General features: G+C 38.8%; 1 protein-coding gene across 1 annotated transcript; it reads right to left on the reverse strand.

Annotated features, from left to right (window-relative positions):
• Positions 1-5,914: 5,914 nt before the first annotated feature.
• Positions 5,915-20,832, reverse strand: LOC108708653 (sterol O-acyltransferase 2). Its single transcript, XM_041581293.1, has 12 exons — positions 20,773-20,832; positions 19,742-19,887; positions 19,058-19,117; positions 16,846-17,128; positions 16,595-16,661; positions 13,236-13,357; positions 12,127-12,256; positions 11,061-11,158; positions 10,867-10,965; positions 9,150-9,285; positions 7,739-7,884; positions 5,915-6,567 (listed from the first exon to the last, which is right to left on the reverse strand). Exons 1-12 carry the CDS (start codon positions 20,824-20,826, stop codon positions 6,517-6,519), a joined length of 1,392 nt encoding a protein of 463 aa, XP_041437227.1. The 5' UTR covers positions 20,827-20,832; the 3' UTR covers positions 5,915-6,516.
• Between the last annotated feature and the right edge of the window lie 715 nt (positions 20,833-21,547).

The raw sequence follows: 21,547 nt of genomic DNA on the forward strand, positions 1-21,547 counted from the left end.
GTCTGAGAAAAACAAGTGCTGTGCCTAGCTAGAATTTCTAGACGTATCCCTGAATTATCAAGTGATCTAATAACCCTATACAGGGTATGGCCCCACCATACCGATTCCATCAGAATGAACCTCCCCAAAGCTTTAAAAGCTTAAACGAGAAGGATATGCTTGCAGCACTTGGGGGTGCCAAATGTTAGGCACCTCCAAGTGATTGTAGTTACATACCTGAAACCCCGGCCGGTGCTCCTACCAGCGGAAAACTGCACCGGCCTGGGATTATTCCAGTGAGCCCCATGGATCGATCTTCTATCTTCTTCTTTCTTCAGATTTCAAATCATGAAAAATCAGATTTTCACGATTTTTTCAGATCTTTCATCCGATTTTCAAAATTTTTTCAGATTTTTCACCCGAAAAGTCAGAATTTTGCCTGAAAACGCTGAAAAAGTGCAGCTGCTGAGTATCCTGGGCTCTCTGACAAAAGCCTCTTATTTAATTAAATTTCAGAAACTTTTTCTGGCAATTCAGTGCAGGAGATCAAAGAGAAATTAGGGACATTTTAGTACCGCTGGCTGAGCTGTTAAAAACAGGACAGTTGGGAGGTATGCAACCTCACAGAAAAAAACCCTTGTGGACAGAAAAAAATTAGATATAGTCCACACCAAAAGTGTAACAGTGATTTATAATGAAATGCATAAAAAACTTTCATTTATGTATGTTACCGGTATGTTATGCCAGAGGGTGACTGCTGCATGTAAGCAGTGTATACCACATATATGCAGAGCTTGGCTGTTGCATTTAAGCAATACATCGTATGTCCCATGAGTATGTCCTATGACTTTAATTTGAATATTGTTTCAAACAAACATGATACAGAGACTCAAAAAAACTGTATTTCTATTCATAAAAACTTGGATTTGTATAAGCAAATACGACCCATGGCAGAATCAACCATAAACAGTGGATATTCCTTTACACTTTCAAAACCACGGAGTAAAAGTGGAGTTAACACACATTTGCAGTTTCATTGGAGTCATTGCTGCATTTATGCCAGAAAATGTTTTTGTTTTTTTAAAACTTTACTTCAAAAAGCTGTAGCAAAGCTATTTTGCTAGTCTTAATTCCATCTTTCTGAATGTGGCATTATTCTTTATTCTGAGCTGCTAAGGGTGGGAATGGGAGGCTTCCCTTTATCTTCTACAGCTACAGGCTGCAAGCCAGAGGAATCACCTGATTACCTACAGCTGCTGTCTGCTGACAGGCATTACATTGGCACGGCTCACAGAATATACAGACTGCTGGCATTTCACTGGCACAGCTCACCAAATATACAGTCAGCTGGCATTGCACGGCTCACATATTAAACAGACAGCTGGCATTACACTTGCACAGCTCACGTATTAAACAGACAGCTGGCACTGCACTTGCACGGCTCACAGAATATACAGACAGCTGGCATTGCACTTGCACAGCTCACAGAATATACAGACAGTTGGCATTGCACTTGCACAGCTCACAGAATATACAGACAGTTGGCATTGCACTTGCACAGCTCACAGAATATACAGACAGTTGGCATTGCACTTCCACAGCTCACAGAATATACAGACAGTTGGCATTACACTTGCACATCTCACATAATAAACAGACAGTTGGCATTACACTTGCACATCTCACATAATAAACAGACAGCTGGCATTGCACTTGCACAGCTCACAGAATATACAGACAGTTGGCATTACACTTGCACAGCTCACAGAATATACAGAACAGGCCCCGATTTGTGGCAAGGCCACAAAGGCCCGGGCCTAGGGCAGCATGCTGCCCAGCCGCCTCCGGGGAGAACAGCTCGCCATCGCTCTGGCAGCGCTCCGGTGCAGGTGCACATGCGCGCTCGCACCGGAGGGGGGTACATTCGACGCTGATCCAGAATGTTCAGGAACTGGGGTTTTCTGGATCAGGGATATTTCTGTAATTTGGAACTAAAAGTGTACTAAAAAAACAAAAAATAGGAACCCCTCTCAGCCTGCATAATAATTTACTCCTCTTTCAACAAAAAAAGATAACAGTGGTACATCTTTCATTTCACAGGAACATCTGAGTATTGGGGTGTTTTCTGAACAAAGATTTTTAGTGAAGCAGTATTCAGTTGTATGAAATTAAATGTGAAAACCTGATTTGGGTACCCTTGTAATTTTACTAATCTGAATGCATGTAACTGCTCAATACTGGCAACACCAAATTGGTTGGATTAGCTCCAAAAGCATTGAACTTTATAGGCAGGTACCATGTATCCAATCATGAGAAAAGGTATTTAAGGTGACCAATTGCAAGTTGTGATTCTGTTTGACTCTCCTCTGAAGAGTGACAGCATGGGATCCTCAAAGCAAATCTCAAATATCTGAAAACAAAGATTGTTCAGTATTGTGGTTTAGGGGAAGGCTACAAAAAAGCTATCTCAGAGGTTTAAACTGTCAGTTTCAACTGTAAGGAATGTACCGTATATACTCGAGTATAAGCCGACCCGTGCATAAGCCGAGGTACCTGATTTTACCTACAAAAACTGGGAAACCTTATTGACTCGTGTATAAGCCTAGGGTGCATTCCAGTACACACTGTGTTGTGTACATACACACATGAGATGCAATGCGAGAGAGAGAGAGAGAGAAACAAAAGAACTTGACATTCCATACTCTTATTGGGAGTATATGCTGTTGAACAATGACCAGACATGGTTATAAGTAACTAGGAGGACAATGTTAACCTGAAACTCAGCAGCTATTGCAACTACAACTCCCAGAATCCTTTAGTGACTCAGACTGGCAAAGGCTGCTGGGAAATGCAGTATATAGTTAAAAGTTATCTGGCTGAGCCATGCTAATTGTGACTTGTTGCCCTGCGGCTACTGCCCCCTCCCCCCCAGAAAGGCCTGTAGTGACAATGTAGTAACCACTGTTGTGGGTATATAAAAAACTGCATTCGATCGGTGCTTTACTGCAGAATTGGTACAGTGATATCTGTATTAACAGAACTTCCCAGGCTCTGGCTAATAAAAAGCAGAACAGCAAATAAAGGTAATTACAGAATGCCACCGATCTGCATGCCAGGATCTGAACAGAACTCAGCCTGGTGAGCAGCTACTCACATGGGCTCCAGTGGCTTGTCTGGCCGCGTGCTGGGGGCATCCACATTCTCTGTCGGCGTGTCGGCGGCTGTTGCGGGTCCGGGTTTGGGGCCGTGGAGGAGCCACTGTCTCACCAGTGTTGCGATGCGGCTGCTCCTCATTCTCCGTGCTGCTGTCGCATGTGTCATTTCGCTGGCGGGTTCCGGTGGTGGCGGGTAGATGGGGGCAGGGGCGGGAGCAGTTGCCCTGTAGGGTCCTGTCCGATGGGCCCCACTGTGGCGCCAGATCGGGTCCCCTGGCCAGGCGCCGTGCAGCTTAGCAGGCAGCAGGCCTTGTGGTGAGCGGGAGGACTGACAGCTTGAGCCAGCCAATAGTCTGGTGAGCTAGGGCAAGAAGCTGCCAGTTGGTTCGCTGTGTGGGCGGAGCTAGGCAAGTAGTATAGGGCCAGTGGGATGAGCGCGCATGGGAAGCCACTGCCGTATGGAGGACATTACATGAGCGCGCTTCAGGTGATTGTGCACATCGACCCGAGTATAAGCCGAGGTACACTTTTTCAGCACATTTTGGATGCTGAAAAACTCGGCTTATACTCGAGTATATACGGTAATCAGAAAATGGAAGGCCACAGGTACAGTTGCTGTAAAACCAGGTCTGGCAGGCCAAGAAAAATACAGGGGCGGCATATGCGGAGGATTGAGAGAATGGTTACAGACAACCCAAAAATCACTTCCAAAGACCTGCAAGAAAATCTTGCTGCAGATGGTTTATAAATTCAGCACAATATGTACAAAGAACATCTGTATCAGGCCATGACTGGCAATCTGTGGGTTCTGGCAAATGCCAGAGTGGCTGCTATAAGGTCCCATAGAAAGTCAGTATTTAGTGGGCTGGTGGGGGCTGATTGGGCCTCTATGTGGGCTGATTGGGCCTCTGTGTACCTGAAATGCCAGGGCTTATTCTAATTCTCAGTCAGGACCTGATCTGTATGGCAGGGTGATGAGAAAGAAGCCCTTTCTGCACTCGCTTGTTGTATGCAAAAGCTCATTTAGACAAGCCATGAGACAAAAATTTAGTTATTTGGTCATAACAAAAAGTGCTTTGCATGGCGGAAGAAGAACACCGCATTCCAAAAAAAACACCTGCTACCTACTGTCAAATTTGGTGGAGTTTCCATCATACTGTGGGGCTGTGTGGCTAAGGCATTTATGCAGAGGGAGAAGTACAATATTCTGGAATGGCCATCACAGTCCCCCGACTTAAATATCATCGAAAATCTACGGGATGATTTGAAGCAGGCTGTCCATGCTCGGCAGCCATCACATTTAACTGAACTGGAGAGACTTTGTATGGACGAATGGTCAAAAATACCACCATCCAGAATCCAGACACTCATTAAAGGCTATAGAAGGCGTCTAGAGGCTTTTACATTTGCAGAAGGAGGCTCAACTAAGTATTGATGTAATATCTCTGTTGGGGTGCCTTAATTTATGCACCTGCAGTATCTAATTTTGTTATAATGCATATTGAATATTTTCTGTTAATCCAATAAACTTTATGTCACTGCTGAAATACTACTGTTTCCATAAGGCATGTTATATATATGAGGGGTTCCCAAACTTTTTCATATGACTGTACATATTAATTGAACCCAATAGGATTGTTTTGCCTCCAAAAAGGATTAATTATATCTGAGTTGGGATCAAGTACAAAGTACTATTTCCTTATTACATAAAAAAAGGAAATAATTTCTAAAAATTAGAATTATTGGATTAAAATGGAGTCTATGGGAGATAGCCTACCAGTAATTTGGAGCTTTCTGGATAATGGGTTTCTGGATAACAGATCCAATACCTGTTTATTTTTCAATGAGAACAGAGAAACCCAGACTGATATACATATTTCTCGCTCTATCTTTTAAAAGTGTAATTTCTTGTTAGGAATGTCCTTTCTGCCTAGGATTTTGTTGGACTTGGCAAGAAAACCCCTTTGAAAATTCCAAAAAAAGTGCAAAGCTGTGGAATGGGCAGTAAAGGTTAATTCTGACTTTCCTGTGCAGTTTTCAGGCATCAAAACAGGAGAAACCCACAAAGATTACTGGAGCCCAGGTATAGACTAAGAGAGCACATTCCAAGTTTTAATAAAAATAACTCAATTTATTCAGTTTCAGGTTTCAGCCAGCTATATTTTTGTAGTACCGTGCCTTAATTAATTGTGTACTTAACTAGGTCTTCACAGGAGAAAATAAATGGAAGATGAGCCATACATAGTGAATAAAGTACCCCCTCTTATATAAGGATATTATAAGTTACCGAGGAGTTTCATGACCATATAAAAACACGAGGCCGAAGGTCATGGAACTCCGAGGTAACGTCTAATATCCTCATATTTTACAACTGGGGGTACTTTATTTATTATAATACACAAGTTTCAGTGAGTCATGTGACAGAAATGACATCAGAACTCACTGTTTATAACTGATGACATCAGAACTCACCGTTTATAAGGATATAATTTACAAGATATTCATGGCTTTTGTGTATTATATAGTGAATAAAGTACCCCCTCTTGTAAAATATAAGGAGATTATAAGTTACCGAGGAGTTTCATGACCATATAAAAACACGAGGCCAAAGGCCGAGTGTTTTTATATAGGTCATGGAACTCCGAGGTAACTTATAATATCCTCATATTTTACAACTGGGGGTACTTTATTAATTATAATACACAAATTTTAGTGAGTCATGTGACAGAAATTACATCACTACTCACCGTTTATAACTGATGACATCACTACTCACCGTTTATAAGGATATAATTTACAAGATATTCATGGCTTTTGTGTATTATATATAAATATAGTATTGTTTCCCTATACCAGTTGGCTTCCTTCTTTCTTATTCTGAGTCTGATGTCTGATGAAATGATTATCATGACAACCAAAATAAAGATTCTATAAAATACACAATGTATTTTATGTGCAAATCTGCATTTTAGCTTGAGCTTATAGCCCTTTTTGCAGAATAAGGAACTTCACACCAGTTCCTTATAGGCCTATAATACTATTTTATCATCTCTTGATTTCTTGTGAATTATAAGTAACACAAAATTACAGGAAATGTTGTCGCAATATAGCACCTGATCGAACGGTGGCCCATGTGGTTGATAAGGCCTGTACCAGGATTTATGGAAATACTTTGTTGGTTTATTTATTTAGAATCCATACAGTTCATAAGTAAGAAGCTCCATCTTGATCTTGATCTTGCTCTTGACTCCGACATATTGCAAACATTGTTACACCCTGAAATTACTCCTACTGTAAACTTTTTAGGCTCTGGTGAAATGTTGATTACAAAGCAGAGTCCTTTTTGGTGTTGTTGGTGTTAGGTCTATCCAGGGTTCCTTGGCTATGAGCGACAGGACCAGGATCGAGGAGTCACCAATCCCCAAAAGGTTTTCTGTCAAGAGATATAAATTCCACACTCACAGGCAGTCCAGATTATAACATTTTTTGATTAGAAGAGCAAACAAAAAGATGAGTCATGTGATCTCTGTAGTGTCAAAAAGTGCAACCATTTAGGAATTTTAACCTTTGAAAGCAAGTTCCAGGTTAAAATTAATCCCTATGAAAATGTATAATGAAGCAGTAGAATTCTTAAAGGAGTGGTTTACTTTTAACTTTTAGTATGTTATAGAATGGCTATGTTATGGCTAATTCTAAGTAACTTTTTCAATTGGATTTCATTTACTCTTTTTTTTTTTTTATAGTTTTTGAATTATTTGCCTTTTTCTTCTAACTCTTTCCAGCTTGTAAATGGGGGTCATCTAAAACGCAAAAGCTCTGTATGGCTGCAAACATATTGTTATTGTTACTTTTTATTACTCGTCTTTCTATTCAAGCCCTCTCCTATTCATATTCCAGTCTATTATTCAAATAAATGCATGTTTACTAGGGTGATTTGGACCCTAACAACCAGATTGGCTCTTTAAGTTACTATACGAGTTTCTTGCTAAACACGAACCAATAGCTGTATAGAAAGACAAAGGCTCAAACAGCCAAATGCCCGTCAGTGCCCCTGCTGCTTACCACAACACCAATATAAAACCAGGGTTGATTCCCAGCTTGTATTTTTCTCTACAGTTTATTATACAGTATATGCATTGTCTAACCCTATACAACTGCTACAAAGGCTTTTTGTATACTAAAAACTGCCCTAGTAAATAAATCTATGATGTTGGCATAACCCCACCCTCCAAAGAAAACAGCTGAACATTATTTGTTCTCATGCCCACTTGATGAATGCACAAACTAAAAAGAAGAGTAGACTTATCCCAAATAACCATGCTGGAATACACGTGGGGTGTTTTCTGTTGACATTAAAAAACTGAATAGAAGTAAAATGCAATTCCTGACTTGCAAGAACCCATGAGATCTTAGGTATCAACCCTGCCTGAATACTTACCCAGATTTAAATTACCTTTGTACAAAATATCTGCCATAAAGCCTATAAATATATTGGTGACAATATTTGGAGGTTATGTTTGGACAATAGATAGAGTAAAAAATATGGAAGCACCTGAAAAAGTGTAAAGAAGAACAGTGGTTCATGATACTATGTTACCTCTTACCTCAGTGAGAGGGCAGTGAATGTGAGCATACCACTCCTGGCAGTACAGGCACAGCTGGATGCCCTGACCAATAAACAGGAAAGTCCAAACCATCACGTTCCAGACAGGGCTTTTACGTTTATCATTGATCATGAAATTGAAGAGGACTGTGAAAGGGATGTTGAGAGGAAAACATTAAAGGAAGGAGGAATGGGGGAACAGCTAGTGAGGTTCCTAGTGCAGAAAACAGATTCCTGCACGAGTCAGCAAGTTGGACTTCCCAAATGAATCAGCATGGTTGAGTTATCCCCAAGAATGATATGAAACAAATCCAAAGCACATTTTTGCTAATACCCTCTATACATCTACCTGACCCCCTTTGATTACTAATTCTACAGTCTTAGGCAATGGGCACACAGACTGAAGGCTCTGGCTGTTGTCAGCCTGCATATTTTTGCAGGCCGAGAGAAGCAGATCTGCTCAGTGCCCCTGCTCCTCAGGGCCGGATTTACATAATGGGCACCCCTAGGCCCACTGCCGTTCGTCGCCCCTCTCCCCTCCCCTTTATTCGTGCAAATTTTCATCATCAATGGGAAAATTTAAAAAATGATCGTATCTCCAGCGCATCCCCAGTGTTTTTGAACCAATGTGGGTGTGGTTGGGCAACATGCCGCCCCCCTAAAATCCTGCCGCCCTAGGCCCAGGCCTAGGTGGCCTTTCCACAAATCCGGGCCTGCTGCTCCTTTGATTTGAATCTGATCACAGCCAGAAGTCCAATTGATTCTTCAAACCTCTACAATCCAGCCAATCTTCTAGGACTGTAATTATAGAGAAAGCATCTCTGGCTGCTGGCGGTCAATATACATAAATGATGTGTCCTCACTAATGTGCAGTTATAAGACATGTGCATATTCAAATATCCCTAGGCATGTATGGTCTGTAACTTTTAACAGTGCATCCTGCTCCAAAATTCACTCACCACAAGTCTCCATTAATATTGAAAATGTAATTAGGCATCAGTAACTGCTTGCCTTGAATTCCAGTAATTCATTATAACAGCTTAAAAACATCTCACAATCACCCTTAATATAATACAAAAGAGCACCAAAACATTGTTTTTTTTAGTCAATTGTAATCTCTTACTATATGGGCATTCCATAACCAAATGGTCGCTGCTCCACTTAGAACATGGCAGCTACACTTTTTAATAATTTTAACAAAACTGCAACTCTGAGGGTCCTTCCTAATTTTTAGCTTCCTCTAAAACACAATATAAAACTTGTGAAGTAATGTTTGCGGCCTTTACTAACAAAGACCCAAATTTAATTTAACTCCAAACCAGTGTTTCAAAGGCACAAAACATGCCAGTGTGTCACAGCCCTTTGTGGAATATTATGGTATTTTAGAATAGATAAATAATAAAAGAAATTACCTCCAAATATGGCGAAAAAGCAAAACATGACAGGGTAGAAGTAGCGAAGCGACAATGTAAAGACGTATTCATGAACTGAGGCAGAAATGAGGAACACCGTCAGCATGACCCCAGCACGGTACCATTGCTTACACAGCTGGGGAAAATGTAAAAAAAACTTTATTTCAGGAAGATATTCTGTTATAGATTCAGATAATGCTGTCTTCAGGGGCGATCCTTGCCCCTCTGCCGCCTGAGGCAGCAGCAGTTGCTGCTGCCCCCCTCCCCCGGAAATTCGCTCTTAAAGTACCAGGAGCAGCATTTTTGCTGCCCATGGTACCTAGTGGGGCGCTGCCGCCAACTTGCCTCATTGGCTTATTAGGTTACACTTAACTACAAGCTACTACACCCTCTTTTAAACTGGAGTGATCTGTGACTAACTACACTCTGAGAATAATATTTAAGTACCAGTGATCTGTACAGTTACCATTACTCATGGCAATCTTATGAAATGAAGGTATAAACAATCCTACTGTTGGGGGCTTGGCAATAACTAGAAAAAAAGCCCCCTCCACCGTAGTTCCCTACGGCTAAAACTACAGAAGACCAACACATTCATTGCCTCTGAAATAATCTTTAGTTTGTTCTTCAGTGATTTCCACTCTTTGTGGCAACTTCTTGTGACCCTGGACAAGTCACTTAATTTTTTCTGGTTAGAAAAGTCAGAGCTGGAAAGTCGCGCAATAACCTTGACTTTTTTGGTTTATCGCTAGAAAACCAGCACAGATCACGATGGCAAGAAACATCTTCAAATGTTATAGGGATATGTGCCATTGACTTCTACATAACAGGTTTAAGCTGGAGTAGTTTGGGATTTAGACTTTTGGCAGCTTTGAAGTATAATAAATCATTAAAAACTTGACCAGAAAAATTTGAGGCTTAAAGAAAAACTATACCCCCCAAACAATGTAGGTCTCTATAAAAAGATATTGCATAAAACAGCTCATTTGTAAAGCCCTGCTTCATATAAATAAAACATTTTCATATTAATATACTTTTCTAGTAGTACGTGCCATTGGGTAATCATAAATAGAAAATTGCCATTTTAAAAAATAAGGGCTGCCCCATGAGATCGTACTATTCACTGTGCACACAAACAAATCAAAAACTATACTTCTTAGGTCACCTGAGCCAATTAACAGACAGTCTTTTGCTTCAACACTTCTTCCTGTTACAGTTAGAGTTGTATATTTACTTAAAAATTTACTTAAAAATATAGACCAGTTTGGTAGGATTCTTTAATATCCCACTTAATATGATATAAACTATCTGTTGCTTAAGTGTTCATTTTGGGGGTATAGTTTTTCTTTAATAAATAGCCCCCTTAGTATGTCTAAGTCCCCTTTTCTGATTTCAGTAGAGATGTCTCTTGGTCCCCCCTACCATACCACCCTTACTCCTTTCAAAGCTTCCACATTTCAAAACAAGGGAGTGTAGGCCTGGATTCCCACTTTTTTTTGGTTGGCTAACTGCATTCAGTCATCTATGGGAAGTTGCCTAGTTAAACACTATCCCAAAAAGATGGTTTGGAGAAAAAAAATTGCTGCACATTCCCTCCCCAAGTAAGACATACAATGAAATATTAGTTATTCAGTAAGTTATGGTCACTGAATGCAGAGCCAAAACCAGATATTTGAATATGGAAATTCACCCTGTGCATAAACTGCCATGCCCTTACCGAAAGCAAGTCTCGATACACGTAATAATACAGCCAGTCATGTACAACAACATTCCATGTGCGATAATAATTTGAAAATGACGTAGAATTCCACCAGTCCTAAACAGATGAACGAAAACATCATTGCACAGTTAAATATGGTGACCAAAAATCATTAAGGCAAAGACAAAAATGTGTGCATGGTTGGATCTTACCTTGTAGAACATACGGTCTGCAAAACGAAGCATCTCTGCAAAGGCATTCAACCAGCAATGCAGGAAGGCAAAAAATGACAGCAGAAGCACAAATGTACCTGTTGGGCACAATGGAAATAACGTAATAACATCTACACAGTGATATCACTACATTTGAGAATGTGAAAAGAACTCAAGAACATCATGAATTAGATATTTAACCATAGAAAAATTAATTGTTTGCAATATCATAGAGCCAACACACTACACCTAATATAGCAATATAGCGGGTAAGTTTTGTGGTTGTAGGTGTTGTGGTTGGGGGTGGTATACAGGGTGACAAAGTCAGGGTTTCTATTTAAGGGAATATAACTAAAGACAAAACATACTTATTAATATATTCTCCATTTGGACATGGATTTGTATATAGAGCTTTTAGACAAGGATATGCACCTAGAATTATGAAATCTACCAAATATAACAAAGCCAAAGCATAAAGCAATGAACACACAATATAAGCTTATCATAACTATACCTATTTTTTATTCAGAATTTCAGGTCTATAGTGTGGCATAATAAAATATGACATGTAAGTATGAGGAACCCATTTAGTAGTACAGTATTTAATGATACGCAAATAGAATGTGTGCTCTTTGTTATGTGTTGTTCAAACCTAAAAGAATAAGTTATCTCATGGTTTATCACGTGAAAACTCATTGACGAGATTCAATTTGAGGAGAAAATCATCTCTCCAAATTCAGTTCCAGTTTTTCCCCATAGAAATAGAATAGAAATAGAATTTTCCTGTGATAAAATGTGAGATACATTTTTCTGAATTGAATTGCTTCTCAAATTGAATCGTCCATGACTTTTCACGTGATAAACCCTTTTCTCACTGAATTGAATCTGGCCCAATGAATGATATGGAAAATATGTTGGCATTTTATGAATACATGTTATTAATAACAACAACAGCAATAATAATAATAATAATATGTGCTTATGTACGCCAATAGTAGAGAAGTACAAGGACAGTAGCACAGCAAATCCTAGGCTATCTTGGTCAAACTGAAAGATTTTTCCCCACCTGGAAGAGTAGCATGGAAGATGGACAACACCAGCGTCTTAGTGCTAAATGGCTGTTTGCTCATGTTAGTGAAAACTGGAATGCACAGGGTGAAGAGAAGATAGTACCCAAAAAACAGACATCCAAGGAACTATAGAGAGTAAATTATAGAAACAATTCCAATTTAAAACAACATACACCTTAAATAAGAAAACATTTTGCTCAGTAACAATGAAATCCCATGGCCTGATGTTATCAAACTGCATAAGGTACATGAATAAGAAAGCTGTGGGTATCCAATTAACTTATTAACACTCACTTAAAACCTTCGGCCTCAGAAATTAAGAGGATGGTAGATGAAAACAAGTGTAGGCACAGTGCAGTGGACATACAGGCAGACAATATGTACAAGAAGCTGGATCAGTGTTGTATATTATACAACAGAGAAGAGTCATGAATATCATGTATATGTTATCCTTATACAGTGATTAGTGATGTCATCAGTTATAATCAGTGATTAATGATGTCATATGTGTCACATGACTCACTGAAACTTCCAAAAAATGATGTAACCCCTGTTGTACAATTAGTAATCACCTTGGAGTTCCACAACCTTTATAAAAGTACCTTTGGTCTTAAGCGTTCTTTGATCTGTGACTTGTAATATTCCTAACATCCTTATAATGCACAAGAGCCCTGAATATCCTGTAAATTATATCCTTATACATGGTGCTTAGTGATGTCATCAGTTATAATTGGTGCCTAGCAATTTTATTTCTAAAAAGTGCATATTAGAATGAAAAAGTACCCCCTGTTGAAAAATGAGGAAATTAGAAGTCACCTTGGAGTTCCATGACCTGTATAATATGGTTATAGAACTCCTTGGCAACATATAATATGCTTATATTTTACAATAGATTATTTACAATATATTTATATTTTATAATAAGTGGTACTATATATATATATATATATATATATATATATATATATATATATATATATAGTTGAAAATTAAAGGCACACATTATACAGGGAGAAATAGCCCTCATACTAATTTTTTTATACATTTTGCATACTATACTGTTGCACTGTATATTATACAAAGTGGTTCCTGGTCACTGACTTACTTGAGCAAAATTCTTTGCCACAAAATTCCATTTTATACATGGAGTTCTAAAAAGACAGAAGGAGTGCTTAGCATTAGCCTTGTACCTTTGGGATATAGGAGGGAAAAAACAGGTCCATAATTCTATAGCAATTTAAATTAGGTGTATATGCTATGGAGCTGCAGTTTACAGAGTATCCCCAGCATTTCATGCACCACTTGGGGGGGCTTTATGATGTTGGTGGTAACATCACTGTTATGGACTTCAGTATTTAAACATTTGATGATCACTGCTGCTGTGTAGTGAATGCTACAGCATGATTTCCTGATGAGAATGGGCTGCAAAAATGTTCATTTTTAAAAATGATGTTGAGGAGCTGTAACATATCTTAAAACTTAGTGTTAAATGACTATTATCACCAAATAAAGTGGGTAAGCACTGTTGCAACCATTATAAAATGCATATACAACCAATAAAAACAAATACAGTGCAAGTGTCCACTGTGTGACTTAAAATGAGTTGTCATTTTATTCAACCAAATACAGACTCACAATAACTGCAAAACTAAAGGCTTATCTCACGAACTTCATTGAAATCTGAGGAGGTGTGCTTCCAAGGAGCAGGTGGTCATCCTGAACCTTTCCACCTTTGTGGTTCAATCCACAGTGCCCTATGGATTTGCTACCTTCCTGTCCACAGACAGTGTTACCTATATGACTAAACTTCAAAACAGAAAGATGAGAAATGACTGCTGCCTGAACCTCAGAAATGCATTGTGCCTCCAACATTAGGGGGCAGATTTATCAAGGGTCGAATTTTGAGGGTTAAAAAAACCTCTAATTCGACCCCAAACAATTTCAACGATCGATCAAAGCAGAAACGTAACTAGAGGGGGGCGGGCAATGGTGCAGGACGCGCAGCTGGCCCCCCCGCCCCCTCCTTACGCCTGGAACTGGCCGAGAATTAGCGGCGTGTGAACTGCCAGGGGGCCCTGAGGGGGTGCGGGCCCTGGCCCGCTCGCACCCCCTGCTCCCCCGGTACTTCCGCCACTGGATCGAAGGATTTTTATCCGATGCCAAAAACTTAAAAATGCTTGTAGAAGGTCCCCATAGGCTTATAATGCAATTTGGTAGGTTTAACTTGGCGAAGTATTGAATCAAAGGATTTTTTAAAGAGTCAGTACTTTGATTATCGAATGGTCAAATAATCGAACGATTTTCGAATTTTAATTCGCCAACTAAAATTCAAATGTGAGATTTATCATACCTCAACCCTGGAAACAGTTCTAATTCAAATATTTGCCACCTAAAACTTGCTGAGTTCATCAACAAGTCAATAGCAGAGGTACGGTTTAGGGAACTTGTTATGTGTCAAACATTGATGATTTTTAAAAAATCATTAAGTACAATTTCCTTTTCAGAGTCTGATATAATTTCCTGCTTACAGTGATGCTGACACATTCCTAACAATGATAGAAAACATATCAGTATCACTTTGAAAGACATTTATTGTCAACATAGCATCCTATATATATTTTTTTTTTTTAAAAAAAACTATTGGAATGTGTGCTTATTTATTAAAAACCTGAGTCTCAAAATTTGATTGTGTAGAAATGCGAAAAAAGCTCTTACACAGTGAAATCACATCCTACCATACCCACCATTTTCATCCTGCCAAATTTCAAAACTAATCTTGATTTAGAGATTAGAAGAATAACTTCAATTTTGTTTATACAATTCCTACTGACTTCAACATGAACTCTCCAGCTTTTAGATGCCAAATTAGATCCCAAATTAATAAATATCAAAAATTTACATTTTTGGAAACTCAAATTTGTCATTTTTGCTACAAAAAACTTGAATCATAGTAAAAATGTTAATTTTGATAACTGACTTTTTTGATTGTAAATCCCATCTTCCTTCCTTTTTTATTTTTTACATTAAAGGAGAAGGAAAGGTTAAAACGAAGTAAGCCTTATCAGAAAGGTCCATCTAAATATACCAGTAAACCCCCAAAGTAATGCTGCTCTGAGTCCCCTGTCAAAAGAAACACTGCATTTTTTTCCTTCTATTGTGCACACATGGGCTTCTGTATCAGACTTCCTGCCTTCAGCTTAAACCTCATTGCCCTGGGCAAGAGCATGCTCAGTTTGTTCCTCTTCCCTTGCCCCCCTCCCTTTTCTACTGTAATCTGAGCCCAGAGCAGGGAGAGACTCAGGCAGGAAGTGATGTCACACCACGTTAATGCTGCAGCTCCTATCCTAAACAAACAGAGAGTTTCTAGAGCTTTTTACTCAGGTATGGTAAAACATTCTACAGAATAAATATAGCATTCTAGCTTGCACTATTGCGGCTAATCTATTGGCAATAAAATGCCTCCGTAGCTTTCCTTCTCCTTTAAGGGTCACATTTACTATGGGTCGAAGTTAAATCATTCGACTTCGAAGTCAAAGGATTTACCGCATTTCGTTTGATCGAACGATCGAAGGAAAAATCATTCGATTGAACGATTAAATCCTTCGAATCGAACGATTCGAAGGATTTTAATCCATCGATCGAATGATTTTCCTTCGATCAGAAATTACTTAGAAAGCCTATGAGGACCTTCCCCAGAGGCTAACATTGGTGCTCAGTAGGTTTTAGGTGGTGAATAAGGTGGTTGAAATTTTTTTTAAAGAGACAGTACTTCGACTATCAAATGGCTGAATAGTCGAACGATTTTTCGTTCGATTCGAAGTCGAAGGTCGAAGTAGCCAATTCGATGGTCGAAGTAGCCAAAAAAATACTTCGAAATTCAAAGTATTTTTCATTCTAATCCTTCACTCGAGCTAAGTAAATGTGCCCATTAGGTTAGGACATAGTGTTGTGCCTTTATTTTTTTAATTACTTTCCTTTATTAATACATTGAGAACTGTAATAGTTTAACATACTTTTGAAAGGACATTATTTTTGTTCCATGTTTTTATCTGAGATGTATCATCCCAGTCAACAAGGCAGATTTACATGTTGGGTAAATTGTTTTTCTAATTTTATCTATGGAGAAAAATGTGTTCTCCAATGTGTATCCAATGTATGATTTGCAATGAAGAAAGTAAACTTCTCCTGTTCTGAAAAATATTCAAATTTTTTTTCACATCAAGATTTTCATAGAATGCTTAATGCCACAGCATATAATAGCATTAGAGCAGGCAACCATAGGAAGAATAATATCATTTTATTCCAAATTCCATGAGAAGAAACATATTGAATTTGGTTAACCTGTTGTAGTGATATTTTAATGTGTTAAACTTTGCTCTCTTTCTTTTTTTTACTTTGTTGACCCAGTTATTTGATCAAGTCCAAAAAATTATCTGTATATCAGTATAATTAGTTGGGACATACTCTCCTTTCTCAGGACCAATGGAGTGCACTCTCTCAAAAAGGAGTAGCTCTTCATCAGGAAACGAACCTGAAACAAGATGGCAAACATAACATATCACTGATCTTTATTATTATATGGTTCTTTACATAACACAAGCTACCTTTTCTCTGAAAAGAAAGACAGAGAAGGATAACACCCATATTGTCTCCATAAACATAGTATAGATGATGAATTGTTTATTAATTCCCCATAAAGTAAATGTGCTACTCACCTGCTCAAGGATAACAATAAAGCTGGATGCAGGAGGCAGCTTGTACTGTGTCACAACATATATTGGCAGCACACCAAGAACAGATATTTGGCAGACAAGCAGCTGACCTCCTACTAAACCAGAGAGCAACAACGGATGGCTTGATTCTGAGTACATAGATCCCAAAACATGTAAGGCTCTGTAGGGAACTAGGAGTGTATACATAAATAGACAGAGCCATGACCACACCACAGTGCTAAGCTGTCCAAAGGTGTAGAACAAAAGGTCAAGATCCAAAAATAGTCTGTAATAAGAGTAGATTACAGGTAAAATAAGCAAATTTGGAAAGAACTAAAAAAATTGAAGAAAGTTAAAAGGAGCATAGTCTTCAATATATACATTTTATCAAAAGGGTAGTTCACATTTAAAGCAATTGTTCAGCATAAAAATAAAAACTGGGTAAATAGGCTGTGTAAAATAAAAAAATTATAAAAATGTAACAAATATAGTTAGTTGGCAAAAAATTTAAGGTATAAAGGCTGGAGTGAGTGGATGTCTAACATAACAGCCAAAACACAACTTCCTGCTTTTCAGCTCTCTTGGTTTCCACTGATCAGTAATCGATCAGTAACTTGATGGGGGGCCACATGGGACATAACTGTTTCCTTTTGAATCTGAGCTGCATGCTAAGGATCAATTGCAAACTCACTGAACAGTTACTGGTATGTCCCACGTGGCCCCCCTTAAAGTTGCTGACTAACTCAGTGTTAGAGAGCTGCAAAGCAGGAAGTTGTGTTCTGTTATATAAGACATCCACTTCAGTATCATGATTTAGGGGAAGGCTACAAAAAGCTATCTCAGAGGTTTAAACTGTCAGTTTCAACTGTAAGGAATGTAATCAGGAAATGGAAGGCCACAGGCACAGTTGCTGTAAAACCCGGGTCTGGCAGGCCAAGAAAAATACAGGAGCGACATATGTGATTGTGAGAATGGTTACAGACAACCAAAAGATCACCTCCAAAGACCTGAAAGAACATCTTGCTGCAGATGGTGTGTCTGTACATCGTTCTATAATTCAGCGCAATTTGCACAAAGAACATCTGTATGGCAGGGTGATGAGAAAGAAGCCCTTTCTGCACTCACGCCACAAACAGCGTCGTTTGTTATGCAAAAGCTCATTTAGACAAGCCACAGTCAATTTGGAAGTGCTTTGGACTGATGAGACAAAATTTAGTTATTTGGTCATAACAAAAAGCGCTTTGCATGGCGGAAGAAAAACAATGCATTCCAAGAAAAACACCTGCTACCTACTGTCAAATTTGGTGGAGATTCCATCATGGTGTTGGGCTGTGTGGCTAGTTCAGGGACTGCGGCCTTAGTTAAAGTCAAGGGTCCGATTCAACCCAATATCAACAAATTCTTCAGTATAATGTTCAAGCATCAGTCAAAAAGTTGAAGTTACGCAGGGGTTGGATATTCCAACAAGACAATGACCCTAAACACACTTCGAAATCTACAAAGGCATCTATGCAGAGGGAGAAGTACTATATTCTGGAATGGCCGTCACAGTCCCCAGACTTGAATATCATGTAAAATCTATGGGATGATTTAAAGCAGGCTTACATTTGCAAAAGGAGGCTCAACTAAGTGTTGATGTAATATATCTGTTGGAGTGGCCAAATTTATGGACCTTGTTATGATGCATATTGTATATTTTCTGTTAATCCAATAAACTTTATGCCACTGCTGAAATACTACTGTTTCCATAAGGCATGTTATATATTAAAAGGAAGTGGCTACTTTAAACGCTCAACTTGGGAGGTTACAGGCAAATCTTAAGTGGTATAAGGCTACTGCATTACAGCTGAACAATGACCTGTCAGAAGGTTGGAGACCAAAAACTTGTTTCCAATGGTTCCAATGCTTATTTTCCCAATATACTGCATGTTTCATGGCTTAATGATTTATACTCTCATCTGCCCTGGTCAATGATGTCCACAGCTGCAGTACTGATAACGAAAACACAAAGTACAGCCACAAACATATGATAAATAGTGCGGAAATGCTCCACCTCCATCAGATTACTAGGTGAGAACAGAAATCCAATTATTTGCCTGTAGCTGGCAGTGAATGCGTTTCCTTTAACAAGGGTTTGCACAGAGCCGCCCACAGTTCCTTTTGAGTATCTGTTTCTTAGACATTGGTTATTTTCAGTCAGTTATGTCTCACTTACTTCAACAGAGAAGCACGATGCATAAATACTTTTTGCTTTTCCGAAATCGATCCTTGGTGCCTTTGAAGAAATTGAAGAAAAAAAAATCAGTTTTATGAAGCAGCATGTAATGTAGACAATGGCAGTTTTATTATTAGCAATTACAAAACACCCCTGAACACAGACATTATAAATGGCTATAGCTAGTGTAAAGAGGCATTTGAGCGAACAATGGGTATGTGTTTGAAAAATGTATAGCTGCACTGTCTGCATCCCTATACTTGGGCCAACAACAGAGGGGCCAATGTGGCTCACCTATTAGACCTTGACTGTTCTTTCTCCAAACAGCAGTAGCTTGCATGTTTCCACCTATAACTTTTTATAGCACATCAACAATTTCTGTTTTCAGAAGATTTTCACTGTATATCTTGCACAGTGGAGGGTTCTGGGCATTTTCAACAGTCTAAGCCTGGTCTTTAAGGTGAGAATGTCCAAGGCAAGCACCCCTACGCCCTGCACATTGCTCGTCGCCTTAGCCCCTGGTGCTCATCAGCTCAGCACCCAAACACTGCTTGGCACTGCTGCTAGGAACAACCCCTTCCACTCCGCAAAATGTGCACCAAATCCCACCCCCGGCCACCCTGGTAAACTGCTCTATTGCTGCGGGAGGGGGGGAGATTTGGTTGAGAAACTTACTCATTTTACCTTTTATTATTATTAACGTGGTCTTTTTTTGAGGATAGTACGGAGGCTTGGTCTCTTTTGTTTGAACGTATAGCTTCTGCTACAGCTTTATCCAGGAGATCTTTTAGGTGGCAGCTCATTTCTTCTACTAGTTCAGCTTTTACCCCCTGAAAGTGCATCAAGCAGATTAGAATCTTTTATTTATGAAGTGTCAATTTACTTTGCAGTGTGCTACAATCAAGGACAGACAAGGTATTGATAAAGATGAATATCGTCCCTGCCTTGACTCAACCTAGATATGGGAAGATATGGGATAAATAGATAATTTGTCAGCTTCAATGTTTAAAGACAGACTGAATGAGTGCTATATGCTCCATGATTAATATATATCTTAATTATTCTGTACCCACCATTACTGTATGCTTAACTCCAGGGTAAAATTACACAGGGAGATTTTTTTCTGTAACGTTGGCCTGTTTTTGAAAGTGGGGTAAGTGTTTTTACAAATGACACAATATGAAAAACCTTAGATGTTCTCTGTGACTATGTGGGTTATTCAACTGACTATAATGTATGCAAATGTGACAGGGACCTTAAATTGTAAGCTCCACTGGGGCAGGGACTGATGTGCATGATGTATAATCTTTGTATACAGCAATCTGTGTACTGCAGAATTGTGTCAGCGCTATATAAATAACAAGAAATAAATAAATGAAGCACTAGGTCCCAAGCAGTCTGCATAATAGATCTTATACCGGTATTAATTGACTTTTATAAATCGTATACGGGGCAGATTTATCAAGATGTGAGAATAGAACTCACCACAGAAAAACTCACCCATGTTCTATTCATTCCTATGAGAATTTAGAATGGTATTTATCAATGGAGTTCACCATTTGATAAATATGCTTTTAAAAATCCCATAGGAATGAATAGAAAGTGAGTGAGTTTTATTGTCGTGATTTCTAAATTCAGACTTTGATAATTCTGAATTAGTGTTTAGATACTTAGATATTGGTCCAATAACCATATTACATGCATGTATTTCCTACCTCCATATGTCTCTTCCATTCTATGAGACCATTGATGCAGTTGTCATTAGACATGCCACCTAAAAACAAAGTAAACTGTCAATTCTGCTACAACAGTTCAGCTGTATCTCATTTAGGGGGTTATTTATCAAAGGCCGAGTTGATTTTTAACTGAAAAATTTGAGTTTTCGAGGGTATTTTTCAGTCAAAACTTGAATTTTTGTGTTAAAAAAACCCTTGAAGTTTTCGAGATATATTATATCCCGAAGCTGGAAATAGCTTTTATCCGAAAATACTCCAGCTAAAACCTGTCGAGGTGATGTAGAAATCAGTGGCAGAGGTCCCTTGAGGATGTTTGTAGCCTATATGAGTTTTTTTTCAGTGGTTTTGCTCTAAAACTCGATTAAGTTGAGTGATTTGAGTTTCTGTTTCCGAAAAATCGATCAATTAGAGTATTCAAGTTTTTCACCCCAAATTCACTGATTCAAGTTTTTCCTATTCGAGTTTTTTTTTATAAATCGGAAACCATTAGAGTTTTGATTTGATTCGAAGCATAAAAAACCTCACAAACTTCTAAAACTTGACCTTTGATATAATAACCCCCTTAATGTACCACATGTGTGAACCAAGAACTCTTCTTTGCCTTGATTTCCTAACATTAAAAATCACAAATGCACACAGCAGTGAGTGGCAAAGAGTCCCTTACTGCACCTCTCACTTACACCAACCCCTTAATTAATGAACTCATATGATTATACTCAGGACCGCCATCAGAAGTCGCAGGGCCCCATACGAC

This window comes from Xenopus laevis, chromosome 2L (genome assembly GCF_017654675.1).
Source record: "Xenopus laevis strain J_2021 chromosome 2L, Xenopus_laevis_v10.1, whole genome shotgun sequence".
Classification (NCBI taxonomy): domain Eukaryota; kingdom Metazoa; phylum Chordata; class Amphibia; order Anura; family Pipidae; genus Xenopus; species Xenopus laevis.